At 38.6% G+C, this 24937-nt stretch overlaps 1 protein-coding gene across 2 annotated transcripts in view; it reads left to right on the top strand.

Annotated features, from left to right (window-relative positions):
- Positions 1-24937, top strand: part of adamtsl5 (ADAMTS like 5) — an 82905-nt gene that overhangs the window by 25783 nt on the left and 32185 nt on the right. For both annotated transcript variants that reach the window (XR_003937915.1, XM_030160230.1), the window contains exons 2-6: positions 5642-5717; positions 17476-17645; positions 19284-19344; positions 19799-19904; positions 20059-20186. Coding sequence is in view for 1 of the 2 variants with exons in the window: in XM_030160230.1 (XP_030016090.1) it covers positions 5642-5717; positions 17476-17645; positions 19284-19344; positions 19799-19904; positions 20059-20186 (541 nt within the window). In the remaining variant the exon portion in view is untranslated. The remainder of the gene's footprint in view (positions 1-5641; positions 5718-17475; positions 17646-19283; positions 19345-19798; positions 19905-20058; positions 20187-24937) is intronic.

Here is a 24937-nt window from a genome sequence, read left to right as displayed (position 1 = left end):
ATTAGAGCAGAAAAATAAATCAATATATAATATTTAATAGCTTGATTTATAGATGTGCATTTTATGCACACTTGGTGACAGATGCTAGTATTTTTAAACATTTGACCTAGCACCAAAAATAATCATGCAAATTAACCAATGTTGGAGTTAATCATTGACATATGCCAGGCTGCAAAAATCAAAAAATATGTGATCCAATTTTTTGTAGTATATTGAAAAAAATACATTTTTTTGTTTTTTGCATTTAAAAAAAAAAGGTTTGTTTACATTACAAACACAGTATTTAAAGGGTTAAAAATGTGACAGTTATTGAGTATTTGGTATTCTTATTTACGGCTCAAGTTGATGAAATAGAAAAATGTGTTAAAGAATTAAAAACAAACTGTATGAAATTTTTTTGACATTATTCCACAAGTGTGCGAAAAAGGCACACTTGGTGCTTACTAAGGGCCATGCTGGATGGGATACCGGAGGGTTAATGAAGTGATTTTATTTTTTATTAACAGTCTCTGTCAGATACAGAAAAAATTACAATTACCGGCAACATTAACAACATGCATTTTATTTCATAAACTGGCCAAAAATTAAAACTAAAAATAATAATAAATACACATTTGTGGCATAATTGTGCAGAAGTTTGGGCACTCTACAAACTCTGTACTTGGGATTTATTTTAGACCTCTAGTCCTACAATAGTCTGTGGCTGTCTTGTATGCAGCTATGAAGCTTTTAAGATCTACTCACAGATTTTTAATGATACTTAAGTCTTTTGAGGGCCTTTCCAAAACCATCGGCTTGTGTCTCTTGTTTCTCTTTTAAGCTTTGAGTTTTTTGCAGACAGTGTGATGCATCATGGGTAGAGGGAAGAATAGTTTGTGCCTGTACATTGTTTCCTATGCCACTGGCTGCAACATAACCTCAAAGCATGATAGACCCCCCCCACCACCACCATGCTTAACAGTTGAGAAGGTGTTGTTTTATATGAAATGTTACTGTTTTTTTTTCCTCCAAACACACCTTTGTTGATTGTGGCCAAAGAGAACTACTTGAACTTCATCAGTCCACAGCAGACTCATGTAGTTGTTTCATTACATACTCTTGATGTCTGATTTCATGATGAAGGTGAAAGTAAGTTTTTCAGGGAGGCCTAACAATAACAGATGAAAAATGGCAAAACATCTGCCAATTTCAATGGAAAAGTACAAAGTCTCACTTATGGAAAGAATTCTGTTGGAAAAACGTAACTCGTTTCTTTTTTACCCCTAGCCATTAGTCACACTATACAAATGGGAATTTACAATGCTGGAGGAATTGTAGCTGCCACACTGCACATCATTTCCACATATTCTGGGAATGCCCAAAAATGAACCATTTTTGGAAAGAAATACACAAAGCCATAGAAATCATTCTTAATACCTACTTACCTTTTGATTTCAAAACCATGTATTTGGGATACATTTCTCCAGAGGTCAAAAACATAAACAGATACTTATTCAGCATATTACTAGCTGCAGGAAAAAAGGCAATAACTAAACGATGGATGACACAAGAAGAACCGACAATAAATAATTGGATAGACATAACCATGGGAGTTTGTAGGATGGAAAGAATAACCTTTACTGTAAATTTGAAGATGAGTTTTTTTTTGTGCAACACTGGGAGGGATGGGTGAGATGAATGCATGAATATGAACCCAAAATCCTCTGAAGGAAATATGTTTTTGTGTTTTTATTTATCTTTATTTATAAATTGATTCTTTCCTTTGAGATCCTGTATGCCAGGACCATGATGAGCTGCTGTAAATGTTTTTGTTTTGTTTTTTTACACCCACTCTCTGGATATGTATAGTTTGTGTATTTGTTTGTTTTTTTCAATGTATGAAAAAAAAATCTGAATTCTTTCAATAAAAAGAAAATTAAAAAAAAAAAAAAAGAAAGAAAGTTTTCTCTTATAGACTTTTCCAGGATGGTCACACTGGAATGGGCCTGAGTTAGCTAAATCTTACTGAAGGTTTTCTTCTAGTAAAAATGGGAACTGTGATTCAACATTCTGACCATCTCATGAGCAGTTCTCTCCATCCGTTTTCTTGGTCTTCCAGATTTCATCTTGGTTTCCACAGTTCTCCTAATTTAATAAATTATGTTTTTCACTGTGGAAACAACAAGTTGCATGCTTTTTTCTACAGCTGCTTAGAGGAACCCATGTTTACTTTGAAGATCCAGAAGATTTCAAAGCTTTGACATAGGCACCGGACACTTCTTAATGACCATTGTTGATGCCTAGCAAGCTGATTCAGATCTGAACTTGGAACATTTGTCTTTTTCCGTGCTCTACAGAGACTGTGTTTGCATCTTTTCAGTTCAGAAATTCCTAAATAATGCTATTTTCAACAGGTGTCAAAATTTTAGAATAAAACTACGTAACCTTCAAGTGTTATATGTAAATGTTAGAATAAAATTTTCTTCCGAGTGCTTAAAGACGTGTTGGTCTGATAAAAATGCCTGCATCTTAATAACTGAAAGTTCCAAAACATCTGTTAAACTCACTTTGATGCCAGTTTATGACAGAACTTAAGAAGATAAATTATTTAGTTTATTTCTCTGAGGCTGAGGTCTTTTCTGAAACATTCTGACACATTACTTATTTTGTGACCACAGTATATTTGCTAAATATTGGAAATATTTGTTTTGAGCTTTAAAAATTCTGTCTTTTGTTTCTTGTCTTCTTCATCTAATGTCCTGCTTGATATAAGCGTGTTATTATGGGCTTTATTTTCTTGTTCAGTGTCATATAGAATTAATTAGTTAATTGGATGGGGATTTTTTTCGTGTTCTCCACGGTCATGAGACTGCCTAATGTCAGTCAAAATAAACAGGTGGTCTTAGATTGATTAAAGCCATTTCCCTGCCTTCAGGCCGTTCATAATTTGCTGCTATAATGTTAATGAGAACGGAGGGGGCGGACTGACCCCTGCTCACCTCTGAAAAGACCCCCAGTGAGGAGGGGGTTAACCAGCTAATGACCAGACCCTCTGTCTATTCAGTTTCAACACTGAAGAGCAGCAATGCAACCGTAAAAATCTGTGTGTTAATCTAGAACAAAGAGTATCTGCCCATTAGACCAGAAGGGAAATGATATGTACATTAATGTGGAATGAATGAATGAATCATTATTAATTATTTTTTACTGAGAATCACTTGATCACTGCATGCTTTTGTTGTGCTTCTAAGTAGTGTGTGAGCCCTCAGTTCCAGATCTGCCCTCTTAAATTCTTCAGATTTAAAGGCTTCTTGCCTCTCCAGGTCAACACAGCCCTAGTTGTTGGTCTGATATGAACTCCCCCATGTAAGGCCTGGACCCAAGAGGAGGCTCTGAAGGGTAAAGCTGCTCAGCTAACCGTGAGTGAGATGTGTATCGTATAATTGGATAGGGCAACTACTGACCTGGGACTGAGCCACAAGTCCTGGATCTGAGGAGCATATCTGAGTTCCTGGCCCTCACAGACAGATCAGAGAGATAAACATCAAAGACATATGTGAGGAGGAGGGCAGGGCAGGGCCCCTGAAACAAACAGGAAAGTGCTACTTTAACTGTGTACATGGGACATTTCTTCAGCATTAATGTAAATGACATACATGTAGATAATGAAGCCAAGCCAGGAGGCAGTCAAACACATGGAGGGGCTTTCCAAGAATCACTTAGTGAAAGGTCTTGTGAGTTACAAGGAGAAAACCAGAGAGGAAATGAGGACCCCTACACTGAACAGGTCCAACCCTATTTGAAAAGCACGTCGTTAGTTCTTGTAGTTCTTCTGTAATGTCACTCTAATGGAGCAGAGAAGTTTTAGTCGTAGACTTTTGACAAGACACTTTATATTCTTACTAGCACTGTGTTAGTGTTTGGATGTATTTTACACCTTTTGATGGAACTTTATGCTACAAACGTCTCACAGCAGATTTTCTGTAGCCAGGAGGAGATGCAAAGGTTCCCAGATTATTCCAGTTGAGCTTTGCTGAGAGGAAATTATGGATTTTCTTTTCCCCAGTGATGTAAAAAAAAACCTGTTAAAAACTCAAACTGTAATTTTGGGCTGGACCTGAATATTTGTTTAGTGCAGTACCATTACATTAGAGGGGCGCCCCGCACCTCTGAATGTCAAGTTGATTTAAAATTATTTTGCATCATGCAAATGAGAAATTAATTCCATACATATACATATTCCACAAGTTCATATTAATGTCATATAATATTACATAAATACACACATACACAACATACACACTTATGTTCACGTTATGTCCACCATCTACAAATTTAGATAATATTAGATAAACCAACAAATAACTGTTACATACCTGTACCTTGTGAAAAATCATGTCCTTAAAGCTCATTTTAAACTGGCTACATTTTTTTGAAAACTGAATTTTCCCCCTAAATTACAATATTTTCTGGTAGTTTTTTTTTTTTTTTTTTTTTTTTTTTTTTTGTCCTTACACATTATTTGAGCTGTTTGAAATTCTACAAGATCTTGACTGAGATTTTGACTGTAAGATTAATGAATTAGTGTGATCCAAATATTCAACATTGTCCAACATCTCAAATTCTCTTAAAATTTTACCTTTAAATTGAATCATTTCACTATTATATAATACTGGTGAACAATGATTGAGCTGCTGAGAGAAAAGTACAAGGTGTTTTCTAAATCAGGCATACCAATTCCAGATCAAAAATGATCATTTCTCCAGTACATCAAGATGTGGAGTTAAGCACGAGTCTGTAGCATGTGTTTTTAGTTCTGTAGATTCTAAGTAATCAAAACTCAGGTAGCTTTAAATCCCTGAAAGAATAATTTGGTGCAGTCCAAAGTGATGCGAAGCTGAGAGCTCAGATTGGAGAACTCAGTAGTCATCCACTATTCTCCTCAAGGTCAAACAGTTAGAAATTATCACGACCCACAAGCACAAGAGGCAGGGTCTGAGACAATTTGGAACAAATCTGAACCAAGCTCATGGCTCTGGTACTTCAGTTTGTTAATTATTTAATAGTTCTGGATGTTCATATCTATAAGCTGCTTTGACCTACTCAGCACATGTCCTCAAACTCAATAAAAGGTTCTGGCAGAAGATCGAGAAATTCTAATAAAACAATATTAACTGTTTTATTGCACAGACTTGAATTGAGGATTGTATAGAATATTGGGTGATAAACAGGGGTCATAGCGGAGATATAGAAAATCAAAACTCTGATGTTGTATTTAAAGGGTTGAGTTGATGATGAACAGTTGAAATGGGCTCTTCCTAATTTTGTCAGTTTCTCAGAAGCTGATTGTTGTGGTCATTGTGTGTCAGTCAGACTGTGTGTGAGTTCACAAGTCTGCTCCCTGAATATAGGACTAGGTATGGGGTCCATTCCTGACCTGGGCTCCAGCTCAGGGGGGTTTTCACAGACCTAACGGCTTATTTGTGGATATTCTGTCTGACCTGCAGACCTCGGAGCTGCAGAGGCCAGTGGAGATGTCTGCCTCCTTTTAGCTCTTTGTTTCCTCTCTTGTCCCATGTAGTAACGTTGACGTGTTTAGTGCTGTGTGTAAATCTGAGCCTCACTGTGTGTTTCTGTGTTTTTTGTTATTTTTTTTTTCCAGAAAGTTGACTCTGTTCCATGTGCTGACCTTTGTCCTCCTGCTGCTTGCTCCGGTTGCCCTGTCCTCCCCACAGAGCGTAAGTGACTACCAACTTTAATATAACTATAACAGATGGATTTATGTTCTTCAGTCAGTGAGGTGGAAAATGACATTTTATTTTACTTACTGTGCTCACTAGTTATTGTTATTATTTAGATTTTTTATTTTTGCAAATATGACAATACTGATCTGAAGAAAAGAGGGACACAACATGCAATAGTTTTGTTACATCTTTTACATAGTTTTCATCTTGTTCTATCTTTTACAGTATTTTCCTCGTGTTTCATTATTCGTGCTTTTCATTTTTTGCAGCGTTTTTGACTTGATGAATCTAATGATGTTCTCGTTTTGTTGGATCTTTTCTTTCTTTTTCTTTCTCGTCATTTTTATCTTGTGTTTGTGTGTGACACTCATTAATGTATTCACCAATGGGTTGTCTTGTCCATGTCTTATTAATCCATCTTCCTGAAAGTATTTTATCAGTCTCCTTCTTTGCATTGCTGTTTTGAAAGTCCTTCTTTTTACATGAAAGACCAACCTCAGATCTCCAAGGACATCCTGAAAATGAAAAAGGCTCATGTCTTTTTTATGTCCTAATTTGTTTTGTAAGGTTTTAGTCATTTTAACACCACAACATGCTTTCTCATGTGCACATGTTCCAAAACAGCTTCTTTCCCTTCGGCATCACCCTAGAACTTTGACCCCTCTTCCAGAATGACAGTGGATGAAGCCAGACCTATCAACAGCCCTGGCACAGAGTTAATAAAGTGCGGTGATAGGTTTGGATATGCGAGGTGGCTTCATTCATTTAGGTTAAAATTAGTCTGGATGTCATGAAGATGCACAATGATGAAAAATAAGGGCGCTTTTTGTTTTTATGAATGCAGCTTCACCCTTTTCTTTCAGAGGTCTGAGTAGTGATTAGTTTGATTTTCTACAAATGTTTCTATTTGAACAAATCAAAATGCAGTAAAATGAAATGAAAGCGTATGAAACCTGAGTGAGACATCCATCATTCTAACACTGTTTCTGGACTTGTATTTTCCAGTACTTGTGTTCTTGTCTTCAAATGTCAACATCAGGGGCGATTCTAGGATCAGAGGCTGCTCAGGCAAGAGAAATTTCACTGTTTTGTACATTTTAACAAAATTTCAGACCATCATTCCCACATTTGTGAAAGAAAAGCACAACACTTTGTGTGTAGGGGAAACTGTGGCTAAACCATCAAATCTGATAAAGTTATTTAAATGCTGAGCCACAGTAAAAGAGGAATGGACTGGAATCATAAAAGAAATATACCCTAACCAGCTCAACTCCTTTTGATACAGCAGCTCCTCAACATACACATATACACATAAACAGTATATGTATATGTTTCTCAAGTAAAATAGCCCCCTATAGTGAGTACCAAAATACCAAAAATGGACCTTGGATTTATTTTTTGGACTTTTATTTGAAATGCAATGCACATGTATAACACATGAACAGAAATGGACTTTTTCAATGTTTGTCTCTGACAATCATACACAAATATATTGTATTCAACTAGATGAAAAATGACATAAATGTAAGAAAATGCTAATAAGAATATTACCAAATAAAGCCCTCTCTCTGCTCCCCTCTCTCTCTTTGTACTGTTAACCAAAAGGCAAATAACCAAACAATGTGTTTTCTATCTAATAAGAGCTGTAAACTAATACATTTATCCAACTTACTAGATTATTCTAATTTAATATTTGGTTGCTGTGGAAAATGAAGTCACACCATTTGATCTTACACTCTTACCTAAACCTGACTCTTTAAAAGATAATAAATTAATAAATCTTGTCTCCAAGATGAGGCTGTCTGTCTGGCTTTTATACATACACATGCACATGACACAACAGCAGCTTCTCTCATTCCAGTTCAAACAGAGGACAGAGGTTGACTGACCACCTGGAATGTTTCTTAGTTATGAAATTGTTAAAATATTATATTCCAACCATGTACTGGATATGATTTTAACATTTTTTTCTAGCTTGTCAAAAATAAGCATTAAGTAAAAATAAATAAATAAATAAATCTCTTAAATATTAGGGGTGCATCAGCACCCCCAAAAGCAGGCTAGAAATGCCACTGGTCAACACCTTCCCACTCTGCCGCTGCAGTGATGACTGAATGAACAAAACACTTGTAATCCAAAACTTCCAGAACAGCTTGTTATGGCTGTCTACTGCCAAATTGATTTATGGGTTTTTCCTGAAAACAATTTCAGAATCCTGAGGTTCCTGTTGCTGCTTTATCTTTTCTTTGCATCTCTCTGTTCGATTTGACCAAGATGTCAGAAGATGTCAGACCCTAAAAGTGTCTTGAACAGAAACAGTAGCCACTTTTACACAGAGATCGCAGAAAAAAGGCAAGATGGTGATCCCACTTCTTCCACCAGTGACTGATTTCCACAGCTAAGCCAAAGTAGTAACAGAGGTGACACAGGCTGGACTTTGACACGGCAGACCTGCATCCCGGAATCAAAGGGGCAGTGATGCAGCGCTCATTTTTAAATCCCACCGGTGCTGGAGTGAGAGCAGGCGCATATGGAGGCATTGGCACGGATTCTGCAGCCCACCACAGTCGCCTTTGTGCCCACCACAGTCACCTTTGTGCCCGCCACAGTTGACTTTGTGCCAGAAAATGGCACGTAGCCGCAGAATCATGCCAGTGCCTTCATATGCGCCCGCTGTGTCTTTCACCCCGGGGGTCGCTGTCATCAAAACGTCACGCCTTGGTTGCGAAATGAGAGGTGTTCCTTTTACATAACATTCCGGAATCATGATCCCACCTTTATCATGGCTCTGTTACTACATCCAGAGGCGTTACAAAGCCATGATAAAGGTGGGACCCAATGATTCCACCATTTTGTTTACACAGGCGTTGTTCCGGAATAAAGGCAAAATATTCCCGCAACAGAAGTGCTGTGGAAAAAGGGCTAGAGAGATACTTAAACTCATTTGATTAGCAACTCTTTCCCCAAGAGGTGTAACTCCTCCCTACTCTGAGAACTGTGGCCTCAGACTTGCACATGGTGATGTTAATACCAGCCCCTTCACGCTCACGTACAAACTCCCCCAGTACAAGTTGGAAGTCACAATTCAATTAGGCCAACAGGAGCCTTATACCTGCGAAAATTAGAGATGTGATTCTGAGGGCACTGAACTGTACACCTTCCACCTCTTGGCTTTACCTCACCTTGCCACTTTGCTTTTTATTGCACATAAGGCCTCCATAAGTATTGTGCCTTATTAGGAGTCTTCGTGCCTCATAGGTTAAACCTTGAGGGGCAGGCCTCAGGTGAAAGGCCTGATCAAATACACCTTGCCTTCAAGATTGGAGGGTTGGATGATGTGCTGAAGAACCATCCCCATTAAAATTCTAGTATCCACCATTTGACAGCACCTAAAAATTCTGTCCATTAAAACTTACGAACATAATTAGTGTCAAAAGGCAGCTCTGGAGTTCAACTGAAACTGGGAACAAGTCTGATTTTATGGCCAGTAATGGAAGTAAAAGAAGTGACAATAAGAAAACACTGTAAAAGATGTGAGAAGATAAAGACCACATAAGAGCTGACAGATTGTCCTTCGACTGGAGGAACTGGTCTGTTCTGTTTCTTCTTACTGTATCTGTTTTTTTTTTTTTTTCCATTTTTCTCTCTCTTTGTGTTGGGAGGTGTTGGGTTCTTGAAAAGGTCAGAAGTCACTTCCATTCATGTACAACTGCTATCAGCACTAATCTGACCAGCAGCGACACTAATGAGGGTAACCTCAGGTGACCTCAGCATGGAAAAATATGGAAAAAGACAGAAAACGATGGAGAGGCACAGCACAGGTCGCTTCTGGCTCAGTGTGACTTTCCTTCCACTATGGGGACATTAAATGGTTTCCATCAGCAACGCCACTCCCTTATTTGGACAAAACCCACATCCTCTTAATATAAATTGTGAAATTAGTGGGTTAGGGGAGTTGTTTTATTGCTTTAGTGGCTTCATCAGCTTTGTTTTCCTTCTACTTGGTGTAACTACAGACACACTAACCGTCATCATAGTGGTCATGAGGTTTACAGAAGTAAACATCCAAATTTGTGTCATTTCTTTTTTTTTTTATGGAAACCAGCTGTTGCTGCAGCGAACCAGCTCTGCATCTGATATGATGTGTTTATCTGTAAACTCCATGGCCTTTAATCATGCAAACATCAAACATGTTCTCAAGCTGATAAACTTCCACTGTCCCTCTATATCCCCTCTCACTGGGGATGGATGTTACCACCACTAGGCCCTGGTCCTTTACCACTAGCAATACTTTGAATTGCTTTTAAAATTTCTTCAATTTCTATCCAATTCTTTTTTGCATCTTCTGTTAATGTTTGGAATTGATATCGGTCAAGGAAGTCATTTTGTTCTTCAAATGTTTTACATGTTTGATTTGTATAAAAATTGATCGTACTCTCTAAAGCTGTCATTTATTTCCAATGGATCCACAGTTAAGTTACCTGATGAAGTTTTGATACATTTAATAGCTCTTTCAGATTGTTTTTTTTTTTTTTAATTTGCCAGGATAGCAGTTTCCCAGCCTTCTCTCCTTGATCAAAATAAATCTGTTTCAACCATAAAAGACTTTTTGCTACTTCATCAGCTGACAATTTATTGGAGTTAGTTGTTAGGAGTAGCAGGTCTTTTTCTGTAACAGGGTCATAATTTGTTTTAAGGTCTTTTTCTAAATCTTTAATTTGCTTTTCTAGAGTTTCCCTTTCAATTTGTTTTTTTCATTCGGTGCTCGTATAGCGGATAATTTCTCCTCTGATAAATATTTTAAACACATCCTGTTGTACTGGCAGTAGTTTCATTTGTATTTAATTCAAAATTACTATCAATTTTATCTCCTACATGTTTAACACATCCTGAATTTTGTAGCCAGCTCACCTGTAGGCACCAATTAGGCAGGTTATGAAGAAATTTCTTTATGTACATATTTAATGAGATAGCAGCATAGTCACTAATTACTCTGCTATCATACCAGCAAGCTTTAATTTTTGATGAGATATCAATGTAGTTACTATTGATTATATTCTTGATAGAACATGCTGGTGAGATCCAGGGACACTGGTCCTATTTTTATATACAGGGTGGGGAAGCAAAATTTACAATGAACATTTAATTGTTTTTTCTCAGCAGGCACTACGTCAATTGTTTTGAAACCAAACATATATTGATGTCATAATCATACCTAACACTATTATCCATACCTTTTCCGAAACTTTTGCCCATATGAGTAATCAGGAAAGCAAACGTCAAAGAGTGTGTGATTTGCTGAATGCACTCGTCACACCAAAGGAGATTTCAAAAATAGTTGGAGTGTCCATAAAGACTGTTTATAATGGAAAGAAGAGAATGACTATGAGCAAAACTATTACGAGAAAGTCTGGAAGATACTATTAAAGAAGAATGGGAGAATTGTCACCTGAATATTTGAGGAACACTTGCGCAAGTTTCAGGAAGCGTGTGAAGGCAGTTATTGAGAAAGAAGGAGGACACATAGAATAAAAACATTTTCTATTATGTACATTTTCTTGTGGCAAATAAATTCTCATGACTTTCAATAAACTAATTGGTCATACACTGTCTTTCAATCCCTGCCTCAAAATATTGTAAATTTTGCTTCCCCACCCTGTAGTTCCATGCTGTGTAATGCTTTGATTGATTGGTTGGTGGTACAAACTCAGTGCTGATGCTCAGAAACATCCTGAACACAGCAAAACAAAAGAAAACTAGAGAAAATAGGCAGAGGAAACAGCTCTACAGGAAACTTCACCACCACATGAAGACGGGGGCTCTGACTTGATGATCGAAGGTCATCATTATGACTGTATAGCTATTATTTTTTTCCCAAGTGACACACTTTATCTTTACAAAACCACCAATAACTGTCCCTTACTTTGTTTTTATATTATTTAATGTGAACTCAGGTTGTACTTGTTGTCATTATATTAGCCTCAAAATATGAACAAAATAAGACTAGATGTTATTAATTTTATAAAGAAAAGTGGATCAGATTACAGCTGTGTTGTTTCTTATTACGATTTGTAGTCCACTGTATTACTGTCTTCTTACCTCTTTTATCTTGTTTCATATTTTATGTCTTTTGCATCTTGTTACATTTGCCGTATTTTTTCTGGCTTTTCTATGTGTTGTTCCTCCATAAGTCATGGGCATTAGAAATAATAATTCTCCTGAAATGCATTAAAACTCAAGTAATGAGCCTGTTATGAAGATGAAAAGAGAGAAAAGTCTGGATATTTTGTTACAATATGGGGAGTAAAAGGAAAAGTTGTCTTTGTCACCTTTTACATTTATATGCTTATGTTCACCAAGACATCATCTTTTGTGTTACTGTCAGTCCCGATGTGACGAAGCACAGTAATACTAAATGAAAATAATGTGTAATTCATCTCAAATTCATTAAAACCAGACCCTGTTTTAAAGTGTAAGTACGACGTACTCGTACTTCAGTAAAGCACAGAAAATCCTGCTGAAGTACATTAAAAGAGGTTTGTTTGTTGTTTTAAAAGAAGTCTCCAGTAAATGAAGGTTGTATTAATGTCACCTGAATCTCTGGAAATAACCTGTGTGTGTCAGGGTGGTGGGATATGAGATGGGAGTGTTGCGGTTGTACTGTGTGATGCCGAACAAAACCCATGTTATTTATAGCTCAGGATCCAGCGGGCAGTAAATCTATTCAGAGTGCAAAGTACAAGGTCTAAAAAAGCGACACCCAGCCTTGGGAGCCTGACGGATCAGAATCGCCAGAGCCAAACAATAAAAGTGATTAGAGAAATGTGAATGGCACTCCTCAAACACATTCCACAGTTTTCCCCTGGAGGAGGACTGAAACTGGCAGCGTTCCCACCGCTTCCTCATACAGCAGCTTGGAACACTCTGACTTTTAACTCCTCACACACATTTAATATAACAACACTTCTGCTGCTCTTTTGTCAGAGTGAGAGGAACGAACACAAACCAAAAGGAAGGAGTTTGTAGTAAAAGACAAGTTCAGATACGTGAGCCCCTTCGTGTCTGTGCACTGTGTCACTGTTGTGTGTCATGGAACATTTATATCACTCCATTTGTCAGTACTTAATCGTAGTGTTATAGAACTACTACAACTATGTTGATTGTGTTAGGATTATAAGATGTTTTATGATACTCCCTCAGTGGTCTGATGTGTGTATAACAGCTTGACCTTTGACTTAGTAAGCTTTGCTCTATCTCCTATCCAGCCTGCTCGAATAAATCATGCACATTCCTGTTTGGGTCTATCAGGTTCGTACCCCTTGTATGCGTCCTTGGAGGACACAGAACTGACTATCTTAATCTTAAATGCCAGGCACATATTCATCTGCTGACTAGAACAGATAGTATTGTCTCTTGTTATGTAGATTACTTTGTATAAGTGTGAGACGGATCGTATTAAATGGAAGATGAATGTGTGACTTTGACTTGATCTGAGATGTCAGATGAATATCATACATCATACATCGTGAACCAAAATGGAGAAGAAAATGTAATATTACAAGTTGTTTTGCTTGAAGAGTCTTTTTATTTTTGCAAGTCTTAAGTTATATTCTGAGTTATATTTTCCAACTGTATCTTGTATTTTCATTTTAAGAAGTACTGAACAGTCAGGTTTGGTTTGTGTATGTGTGGTTTTGATGAACTCACACCTGCCTGTGTTGAACTTGGAGAAAAGGTCAATTGCAACGAGAAAGATCTAATTTTATAGCTTTAGAAAGTAGTTGTGGTAAAGAGAGTCGAGCAGAAAAACCAGATTATGAACTAAGGGGATTTTTGTGGTCAAGAAACACTAGCCTAATTGCGCAGGTGTTAAGCATGAGCGTACTTTCTGAAACTTTGTGGTTCAGCTATGCAGTTGGTTTGATTGACAGGTGTCAAAGGCACTTGTTAAACTTAAATGAACTTTCAGCATGTGCTTTTCTTAGAATTAGCTCAAGTGATGTGATGTGTTTGGCCTAGTAACTATCATTAACCAATAATAAACATACAACGAATGATGTCATTGAATAATGGGAGTCTCCAAAGTCACTAAAGACTATAAAAAGTAATAAAGGAAACTTTTGGGGGGCTTTTTCTTGTTCTCTCTGTGACGAAATGTGTGTTTGATGCTAGACTCTCTTTGTATCTTTTTCTATTTTTGCCTGAAGCAATAAATCAAGCTATTGTTTTAACTTTTTAAAACCTCAAACCTTTTTTTTTTGGTGAGTTCATTCTTTCTCCTGGTTTGGTCCTTCCATCCGAAACATAAATGTTGAGTTAATTTAAATTATGTGACCCCCCCCTCTGGTAAGCAGCCTAAGTGGAGTAGTCCAGAGCCACCGTTGGTCTAAAGATCTCTAGCCTTTTGTCCAGATAACCAGAGATTTTTGCTACCAAGGTGGTTTAAAGTTAAAAGAAACTGGGGCAGTAATTCACTAACCAAAATAAATTGTGGTTTTTGAGATTTACTGCTTGCTGCGTGTTTACATAAGTATACCCAACACCCTTTCCTCTGACAGTCACTCTGATCAGACTACCCTGTACTCTGCCAGACTGTTTTCCTTCTGCGTAGAGTAAATTTAAGATGGTTTTTGTATCAGCAACTTCTCTTCACCGGTACCACAAGAAAGGGTTTGTCTCCTTTCTGTCCCTACCTGTCCCCCTTTCATAGACTTACTCAGAAATAGTTGAATTTTTGATTCCAAGAAGGATCCATCTTCTGATGCCACATATTGATCTTCTCCAACTATCTAAACCTCCAGTTGCTGCTACAGCAGCAGCTGAACTCACCCCCATTTGACATCACCTTGAACCAGCAATATTTCCTTAAAATCACATCAAAGGTCTTATGCAATTTGATCAACTTATATATCGTTCATGTATATATATTTTTTTAAATAGTGCCTTTAATACATATTCAGCTCCATATATTGACCAAACATGACCTTTGACCTGAACTCATTTGAATATCATGGTGGAATATACAGCAAAATCATTAGGTTTGACTTTTAAAATCTAAAATAACAGTCTTGCCCACCTTGTTGTAGAGGAAGACTGATATATTGGCTGGCCAATATATTGATATTTTTCAGTATCGGCCATCTGCCTTATTTTTTTTGAAAGCCGATATGTGATCATTTATATTGCTACATAAAAATCTTCAGTATCATAGTGTTTCAATTGTATTTTACAGTCAATGTGCTTAAAAATAAACAACCTTAAATATTGGCCACAGAAATCAGCTGTAGATATTGGCCATCAGCTGACCAAATTTTGAAAAATCGGCATCGGCCTTAGAAAAACCCATATTGGTTGACTTCTACCTTGTAGATTCTATTGCTTCAAATGTGTTAAACACACTATATTTATACCTAAAAATATCAAGCTGTAGAATCTACGAGGAGGGCGAGTTGTTCCATTTGAAAGCAAACTAAGAAGGTCTAAAAATGATCCATTCCATGCAGAAGTAAATGGAACATCCAAATGATCACCTAAACACATCTGATTTACAAATGTTTGTTATTATGATCAGAAGAATTTCTTGCTTTAATGGAACTCTTTTCGAGTTGAGTAAATCATGTCCCTATTAATCCAACAGAGTTCCAGACTTAGTATTACAGACATTATCATTTCCAAAAAGTACTAATTAGTTAAAATGATCAGTAACTTCCCTCAGTTGTAAAAGAATTTAGTCTGGGCAATGAAACATTTCATGAAACAGACATTTCTAGATGTGAACATTCATCTCAATAATAAGGCTTGTCTGCTTTGTGTTGGTGCATCTTTAACTTGACTTTTGTCTTATTCTGTTTTGTACATCGTTTTTGTTTTTCACGTCTTGCTGCATGTTTCACATCATTTTTGTCTAGTTTTATCTTGACATTTTTTTGTGCTGTTGCAGCTTTTATGTTGCATTTCTTTTGTCTTTGTTGTCTTGTTTTTGTCTCAACATGTCTTTTACATGGTTTTCATCTGTGTCAGTTGCAGGGGCGTAGAATTGTGTAGGGACACTAGGGACATGTCCCTACCAATATCCAGCCACTACTGTTTTGTCCCTACCAATCCAACCGCTGTCTGTAGTGTTTAATCAATGATTATGGCACACAAAGGGTTAATAGTCGGTCTCTGCTAGAAGTCCCGCCTCTAACCTAATTATCACTCTCCGATTGGCTCTGCGGTTTTGTTATCGTACGTGTGATTGGCCTTCCCCACTGTTATGCCATCTACTTCTGAAAGCTACAGTTACCCGCTAGTTGGACAGGACAGGAAAAAAAAAGTTGGACCGGACAGGAGGCAGTTCGTATCTCCAACCGCTTAGCGTAAATTGTCAGCATATGTGCATTTGTTCTGCCTGGGTCATGTCAGCTAGACGGGTTTGAATATCAGAGGTGTCCTTTACATTTACATTTGTACATGTGTCTGTTTGTCTGCATGCGTGCGTGTGTATGCGTGTCCATGCGTGCATAGGCTGATAACTGATAACATGATAATTTGTCATTAATTGTCTTAAAAATAAAGAAATGAGAGAAAAAAAACAAAACAAAACAACAACACCCCCCCCCCCCCCGTAATTTCTCAGGTGAGCTCTCCTGGACCAGTGCCCACTGTGTGTGTGAGTGACAGAGGCAGAGTGGAGCTGAATAACAGTCAGACAGGTGTTGAACTAAGCATCCAAGTAAAGGGTGGAGAGTTTATCACCATGAAAAGGCTTTTACAATCCCTTAGCTGCACAGTTTAGAAGAGGAGGAAAGAAGAGGAAGAAAAGTAATCCAATTATAGAGGGATGTAACCTTTTATAATGTTAAAAAACATTTGATGTTACTAGCAACAGCTAGCTGAATTGAAATGAAGCCAAGTTGGCTAATAATGAAACTAGATGATTTAGATATGAGATCTGCTAAGATGTGTGGTTTACTGATGATGAACTGGGTTATACATGTTTCTATGTGGTTTATATATGTTTCTATGTGGTTCACATATGTTTCTATCTGGTTTACATATGTTTCTATGTTGTTTATAGATGTTTCTATATGGTTTACTGCTGGTTGGCTGGTTTAGAAATATTTCTATGTGGTTTATATATGTTTCTATCTGGTTTATATATGTTTCTGTGTGGTTCATATATGTTTCTATATGTTTCTATGTGGTTTATATATGTTTCTATGTTGTTTATAGATGTTTCTATATGGTTTACTGCTGGTTGGCTGGTTTATAAATGTTTCTATCTGATTTATTTATGTTTCTATATGGCTTACTACTAGTTGGTTGTTTGATATATGTTTCTATGTGGTTTATATATGTTTCTGTGTGGTTTACTGCTGGCTGCTTTGTGCATCTCCTCTCATGCTTCATGCATCTCCTCTTCGTGCCCCCCCCCCCCATATGTATATGTGTGTGTGTGTGTGTTTGTGTGCATGTGTGTGTTTTTTAAGGGGGGCACCAAATTCATATCTCGCCTAGGATGCCAAAATGGCTAGAACCGACTGACTATTATTGTTTGCTTTTTTGATCCGCTCTACATGACGTGAAATTACGTTTGCAAATGCAAAAAAACATGAACTTTCAGGAGTGCTGCCTTGGAGCACTTTTGTGTCCCCATCAATGTCAGAATCAAACCTACTCCCTTGGTCAGTTGTTTCAGTCACCCTGGTTCTCCTGTTTAGTTTATCTCTGTAGTAGATTGAGCTTATTTGTTCCATTTGTTGTCTTCCAGTTGTGGCTCTCCATTAGGGGGGCTTCTTCCAAGGCTGCCTCGGGGCATCTGGTTCGTGCCCGACGGCAACTGCACTTCAGGAACGAGTGGGCGACGTGGGGTGTGTGGTCTGTCTGCTCACGGAGCTGTGGGGGTGGAGCCTCAGTTCGCAGTCGCACCTGCATCACCAGGTGATCGATGATAAAGAGCCTTGGAACTGTATTCAATAATAGTGTAGGAATATATTTCAGAGACAGAGTACAGTTACCATAATGGTTTTTATTTTCAATTCAGGTCAGTTAAATATAATTTTTCTTATCACTCCCTGAAAGCTTGTTTAAAGTCTTAATGTATCACTGTCTTAAATTGATTTTGATTCTGTGAGGGTTTTTTTCAAATGTATTCATAGAAAAAGATACACTTATTTCAAATATTTGATTGTAAGTACATTTCAAAATACGCAGAATATTGCATGTAATAAAACACATTTGGATGCTCTACGTGTCAAATCATTTCAGAGAATTATTCTTGTATGTATTAATTAGTGCTGTCAAATGATTAAAATTTTTAATCAGAATAATCATAAGGTTGCTGTAGATTAATTTCGATAAATCATGATTAAATATCATTCATTTTTAATTTATAGTAATTGTGTTTCATTTTGCATGAGCAAACAGACTCAAGAAAGAAGAAACTATATTTGCACTTAATGTGTTTATTAATCACCTCCAACAGTTTCAACTAAACAACTTGAAACAACTGTTCTGTCCCTCTGTTTTTTTTGTCCTCATATTTTCATCCAGAGGGCCAACGTGCTGTTTAGTGTCTTCCATCTTTATGGGTTGGTTCTGCTGTCTGTCACTACTGGATTAACTGACCTTTTGCACATGTGCAACAGTAACTCTACTTAGACAAACTGCCCGAAATGCGTTGTCAGAGACGTTCAGAGTCATTCTGCGCTGCAGATGAGTTAATTGCATTAAAATTTTTAATCAGATTAATCATGATGATGGATTCATCCACGTTAACATGTAACAGCCCTAGTATTAATATTAGTAGGGTGAATTGTCAAAGGTGTGACACTGCGTAATGTGGGACACTTAAGCTTTACATTACATATTATTACATTACCATGTTGGCTTAACTGTAATATACTACAGAAGTCCAAAGTACAAAAAATGTCCCACATTACGGCAATCCACCATGCTTTAATTAACGCATAAATCCTTAAAAATATCAAAAATCAATTTTCAGCAGTAACCTAAATCTTGTTACTATATTAACTAGGTTAGGTAATAATTTTTTTGATGTACTTTTTAATGTTAGCTTAAGTGTTACACCATTTCAAGTAGAAATAATTAGTGGACAACACATCAGTAAATTATTATCATACACATTACTTAACTATTACTTAATGCTTTCCATAGGTGTGAATGAGAGAGTGAATGGTTGTTCATCTGAATGTGTCAGCTTAACTGGTGACACATCCAGGGTGTACCCCAGCTTCACCCGGTGGTAAGTGGGATAGGTGTCAGCCTTCCCACAGCTCTGTTTAATGAATGAATGAAGGAAGGAATTAATGGATGAATAAGGTGATATGAATCGTTACTACATAATTTTGATACACGTTATTTAATGCTAACTACCATAGTTATTTGTGTTAATCTCTTTATTAAACTATTAAATATGTAGTAATAATAAATAATTAACACTTTAGTATATTATTGTCAGATCCATGGCTTAACTGTTAATCAACAGGTAGTTAATAGTCAATGTTCATTGATGTGTTCATGTAAAGTATAACTCATTCTGGTATTTCTGTGCCTCAGGAATCTGATGGGTGGGCTGTGTGCTGGAGATCTGCGACAATACAAGATCTGTAACAACAAGGTAAGTTTGGGTTTTCATTGTACGAAGTGACTGTAAGACAATGGTTGGTGTGATGTGTGTGCAGCAGTAGCTCATACAGGTGAGTTCAGGTGAATACTTTAGGGGTGGGACTTCCAGTTTTGCTCACTCATTAACCTGTGTCGTGCTGCACTTACCTCTGGGATTTCATCTGTAAGGTCAGCTGTGGTTTGTGGGTGGGGATGGAAAACAGGCACTGTGGTCCAAACGGATTAAAGCAAAAGCCCAAAGTGGTGACAGCATGTTCAGACATGTTACTGAGCGTGTGCAGCATGGTAAGTTCATGGTCATGAATCCTCTGGCTTCCTCTGCTGCACCTTCTCAGAAGATGAAAGCCTTTTCAGTTCAGTTCTGTCAAGAAATGGCTTACACTGCAAAAAAAGTAAAGCTTTATCAGGGATTATTGTTAATTATATGTTATTGTGTGTCTTATCAGGAGTGTCCATCAGGTTCAGAAGATTTCAGAGAGATGCAGTGTGCTGCCTTCAATGACCGACCTCTGGTGGCTGGAAACTCATACAGGTGGACCACGTTTCATGGAGGTCAGTGAAGCACATCTCTTCTCATGTTAGAAATATGAGTGGAGTATAAGCCAGTTCTATTTTTAATTACTGGCTGTGGATACAGAAAATTGTCATAACCATCAGTAAGATGAACCTGCCTGGGTGCATCTGATCTAAACCTGGTCCCCCTCAGGTTCAAACCCCTGTGAGCTCAGCTGTCTGGCTTTGGGTCACAACTTCTACTACAACTTTGGTCGCGTTCTGGATGGAACATCTTGTGATAAAGAGCCTGGAACCATTTGTGTCAACGGACGCTGTCTGGTGAGTGTTCATCTGACGGTTATCACTGGTTTTTAAAGGAGCAGTCTGTGATTTAACACATCTTGACTGACAGCAGCACTGGATGAATCTAAAAACAGTATCTGCATCCTTTGACTGAAAACAGCCTAAGAAACATCACTGAGCCTCATAAAACTGGGTCACATGATTCACCTTAAGGTGGGGTGCAAGATGTTTTCCTGGAGTATTTTTTACTATATTACTTAAAATCCCTTTCACACCCCGATTACAACCAATTAATTAAATGCTCTAACACAAAAATAAAAAAAATTTAGTCTCCTGTGGAATGGACAGGACTGAAAAAACACCATCCAATCATTTTGAGCGCCCAATCGAAATGATTGAATGGTGATATGTCTATCAAACTCAACTGTCATTTGTCCCTCCCCCCCTGTTCGTACCCCTCGTCGTGCATGAATCGTGCATTCTCAGAGGTTTGAAGCACTTGTACAGGAACAAAGCCAGAGCTTGGCTATATTAGCTATATTAGGATGGAAAGTTCAAACTGTTTTATCACTAACGTAAATCACTAGAAAATGTAATGTTTGTCAGATAGTTATGAACTGTGGCTGTTTTGTAAGAGTGGAGGTGTTGGAGGAGACTGAATGAGATATGCATGGATCGGGGCCGGAGACGGGGACTGGAGCTGGGCAAATTGTTGCTGTGCAACACTTGTCAAGCATTACGCGTGCCAGTACTCTGGGGGTGTGGCTTCGGGGGGAAGTCTGAAGAAAGGGATTTGGATTTTGAATTGAGTATTTTCAAAATGTAGCTTGCTCAAACCATTTTTCTAAGATCTCATACCCCACCTTTAATGATGGATTGATAATTTAGTTTGGCTTATTAATTGGTGCAGGTACAATGTTTTATACATTTTATAGTGTAATGGTCAGTTGTAGTCTTTAAATTTGTTTTCAATGTATTACATCGTCTCCTTGTAAGTTTTGGCCTGTTTCACCTTATGCCTTTTTGGGTTTGTTTAATATATTTGTTTAATATATGCACGTAATTCCCATTCCCACAATGCACTTTTGAGAGAGAGAGAGAGAAAAAAAATAATGATGAAATAAATTTAGATCTTTGTCCACTGATCTGTTCTATTTTCTGTGTGATTCCAATCATTTAGATCCCATGCTATTAGAGTGTGTAGCTGTCTCTCTGTATATCGCCAATAAAATGCTTTCAAACACTTTGATTCTACGCCCTGACCTTCCATAGTCTGGATAATGTATAAAATGCATATTTATAACTTGTTCAGTCTATCAGATCAATCTTAAAACCATGTAAAAAAAGGCCCTCTGTGAGGCAGCCAGTACTCCTGCCTCATGGCAGAGGGCGCTGCTGAGTCCACAGGTTCTTCTCGCTACTGCTTGAGTCAAGTGCAACAATTCATTTATTTTTCCTTCTTGCCCCACCTTAACCCATAAAGACCCTGTGTTACTTTTGTGGCAGTTCCCAAATTCTTTATTCTTAATTAGGTGGTTTATCAACTTTTATTCTAATATTACCCTATGTTCTGTATTTTGCATTTTTCAGTGACAATCAGGTGTTTTCCTCTATTTAATCCATTGATCATGTAGATGTTCATAGAAGCTCTAATTAAAGTTGAGGATTATTATTCCAAAAACAGAGAAAACAGAAGAAAAAGTAACTTTTTCAGTAGAATTAACTGAACATAGAACAAATGTCTCCTTCCACTGTCATTTATCAAACTCCATGGGTTTTACAGGTGAATCAATGTTGTAGAAGATGACGGTGTTTCCAAATGGGTCATATCTGATGACTGTGAAAAGATGACAAACTGCATTTTGCACTGATTATTTATGTTTTGATAGGATTAGTGGATCAACAGTTATTTAACTTTTTACATCAGTGAATGATTATGGTTGCCAGTGGATCTTTCGGTCTTTATGGGTTCATCTCAAAATGGAAGATTACATATCCAGCGTAATTTGATCAAAAATTTGATTTTGACCTCAAATGAAATATCTGTCACATATGTATGTGTAAAGAATGCTGATATGAGACATGAAACATAACCTGTTCACTGTTGCCAATCAAATGGTGAATAAGATGCTCTTTCGGGTTCATATATTTGTAGATCTGACAAAAAAGTCAGTGCCTCACCAGCCATGAAGCTCACTGCACGTCACTCAGTATGTATGTATACATGTACAGTGGATATAAAAAGTCTACACACCCTTGTTAAAATGCCAGGTTTTTGTGATGTAAAAAAGATTAAACCAAGATAAATCATTTCAAAACTTTTTCCACCGTTAATGGAACCTATTACCTGTACAACTCAACTGAAAAACAAACTGAAATCTTTTAGGGAGGGGAAGTAAAAATAAACAACTGAGATATTGTGGTTGCACAAGTGTGCACATCCTCTTATAACAGGGGGCGTGGCTGTGTTCAGAATTAACCAATCACATTTAAACTTATGTTAAATGGTAGTCAGCACACACCTGCCATCATTTTAAGTGGCTCTGATTAACCCCGAATAAAGCTGGACTGTTCTAGTAGGGTTTTCCTGACATTTATATAGTCACATCTTATAGTACAAGTCATGGTCTGCAGAGAGCTTCCAAAGCATCAGTGGGATCTCATTGTTTAAAGGTATCAGTCAGGAGAAAGGTACAAAAGAATTTCTAAGGCATTAAATATACCATCAGCTGATGGGTACTGGCAGGCCAGGTGTGCTGCAGCCCGTGGAGGCAAAACCTAGGGTCTGGGTGGAGTTCGGGGAGGCCATGGAGGAGGACTATCGGTCGGCCTCGAGGAAATTCTGACAAACCGTCCGGCGCCTGAGGAGGGGAAAACAGTGCACCACCAACACTGTTTACAGTAGATGTGGGGAGCTGCTGACCTCGACTGGGGATGTTGTCGGATGGTGGAAGGAATACTTCGAGGATCTCCTCAGTCCCACTGCCACGTCTCCCATGGAGGAGGCAGAGGCTGAGGTCTCAGAGGTGGACTCGTCCATCACCCAAGCTGAAGTCACCGAGGTGGTTGGCAAGCTCCTCAGTGGCAGGGCACCGGGGGTGGATGAGATTCAGTCTCTGGATGTGCAGGATGGTCTTGGTTGACACGTCTCTGTAACATTGCATGGCAGTCGGGGACAGTACCTCTGGATTGGCAGACCGGGGTGGTGGTCCCCCTCTTTAAGAAGGGGGACCGGAGGATGTTCTCCAACCACAGGGGAATCACACTCCTCAGCCTCCCAGGGAAATTCTATTCCAGGGTAGTGGAGAGGAGGATCCGACAGATAGTCGAACCTCGGATCCAGGAGGAACAATGCAGTTTTTATCCCGGTCGCGGAACACTGGACCAGCTCTACACTCTCCATCGGGTGCTCAAGGGTTGATGGGAGTTCGTCCAAGCAGTCTACATGTGATTTGTGGATTTTAAGAAGGCATTCGACCGTGTCCCTTGTGGTATCCTGTGGGGGGTGCTTTGGGAGTATGGGGTCCGGGGTCCTCTTCTAAGAGCAGTCCGGTCCTTGTATGACCGAAGCAGGAGCCTGGTTTGCATTGCTGGCAGTAAGTCAGACCTGTTCCAGGTGCATGTCGGACTCCGGCAGGGCTGCCCTTTGTCACTGGTTCTGTTCGTAAGTTTTATGGACAGAATTTCTAGGTGCAGCCAGGGGCTGGAGGGGGTCGGGTTTGGGGACCACAGGATTTCATCTCTGCTTTTTGCAGATGACATTGTCCTGTTGGCCTCATCGAACCTGGACCTTCAGTGTGCACTGGTGCAGTTTGCAGCCAAGCGTGAAGCAAGTGGGATGAGGATCAGCACCTCCAAATCCGAGGCCATAGTCCTCGACTGGAAAAAGGTGGTTTGCCCTCTCCGGGTCAGTGGGGAGTCTTTGCCCCAAGTGGAGGAGTTAAAGTGTCTTGGGGTCTTGTTCACGAGTGAGGGAAGGATGGAGCGTGAGATTGACAGACGAATCGGTGCAGCGTCTGCAGTGATGTAGTCGCTGTATCGGTCGGTTGTGGTGAAGAAGGAGCTGAGCCGAAAGGCGAAACTCTCGATTTACCGATCAATCCATGTTCCTACTTTCACCTATGGTCATGAACTTTGGGTCATGACTGAAAGGACAAGATCCCGGAAACAAGTGGTTGAAATGAATTTTCTCTGCACCCTGAGGGATAGGGAGAGGAGGTCAGTCACCAGGGAGGAGCTTGGAGTAGAGCCACTGCTCCTCCACATTGAGAGGGGCCAGCTGAGGTGGCTCGGGCATCTGTTTACCGAGTGAAGGCATGGAAATAAATATTTAGATAATCTTTCTGTCTACCATCTTTCTGTGTAAATATCTCATGTTACATCGTGGACACTTGTGGCTTATAGTCAGGTGCGACTTATGTTCAGGTGCGGCTTTTAGCCTGGAAAGTATGGTATGTGGTTTAATAATGTTTGCAGTTTTTTTTTTTCCCTGTGACCTTTATGAGGTGTTCACTCAGAGTATGGCTCTTGTCACAGAGGATTCATTTCCTGTTGCACTCACAGATGCTCTTAGTGTTTCTGTGTTTTTAGGGACTCTCAGGATGATTATGGGTTTTGGCTCCAGGGAACCTCCTACTTGATTGGTTTACTGTGCAGAATGGCAAATGAAGGCTGGGTAAAGAAGGTCTTTGCTGTAGTCTATTCAGAAACAGGACTGTCAAATAATAAAGCCTGACCTTTCAGAATTTACAGAGTCAAGCTGGGTCCCTCAGAGGCCTCATTCTGGT

This window comes from Sphaeramia orbicularis, chromosome 3 (assembly GCF_902148855.1).
Source record: "Sphaeramia orbicularis chromosome 3, fSphaOr1.1, whole genome shotgun sequence".
In the NCBI taxonomy this organism is placed as follows: Eukaryota; Metazoa; Chordata; class Actinopteri; order Kurtiformes; family Apogonidae; genus Sphaeramia; species Sphaeramia orbicularis.
The sequence above is the reverse complement of the archived record's forward strand: the minus strand, read 5'-3'. Positions and strand labels throughout refer to the sequence as shown.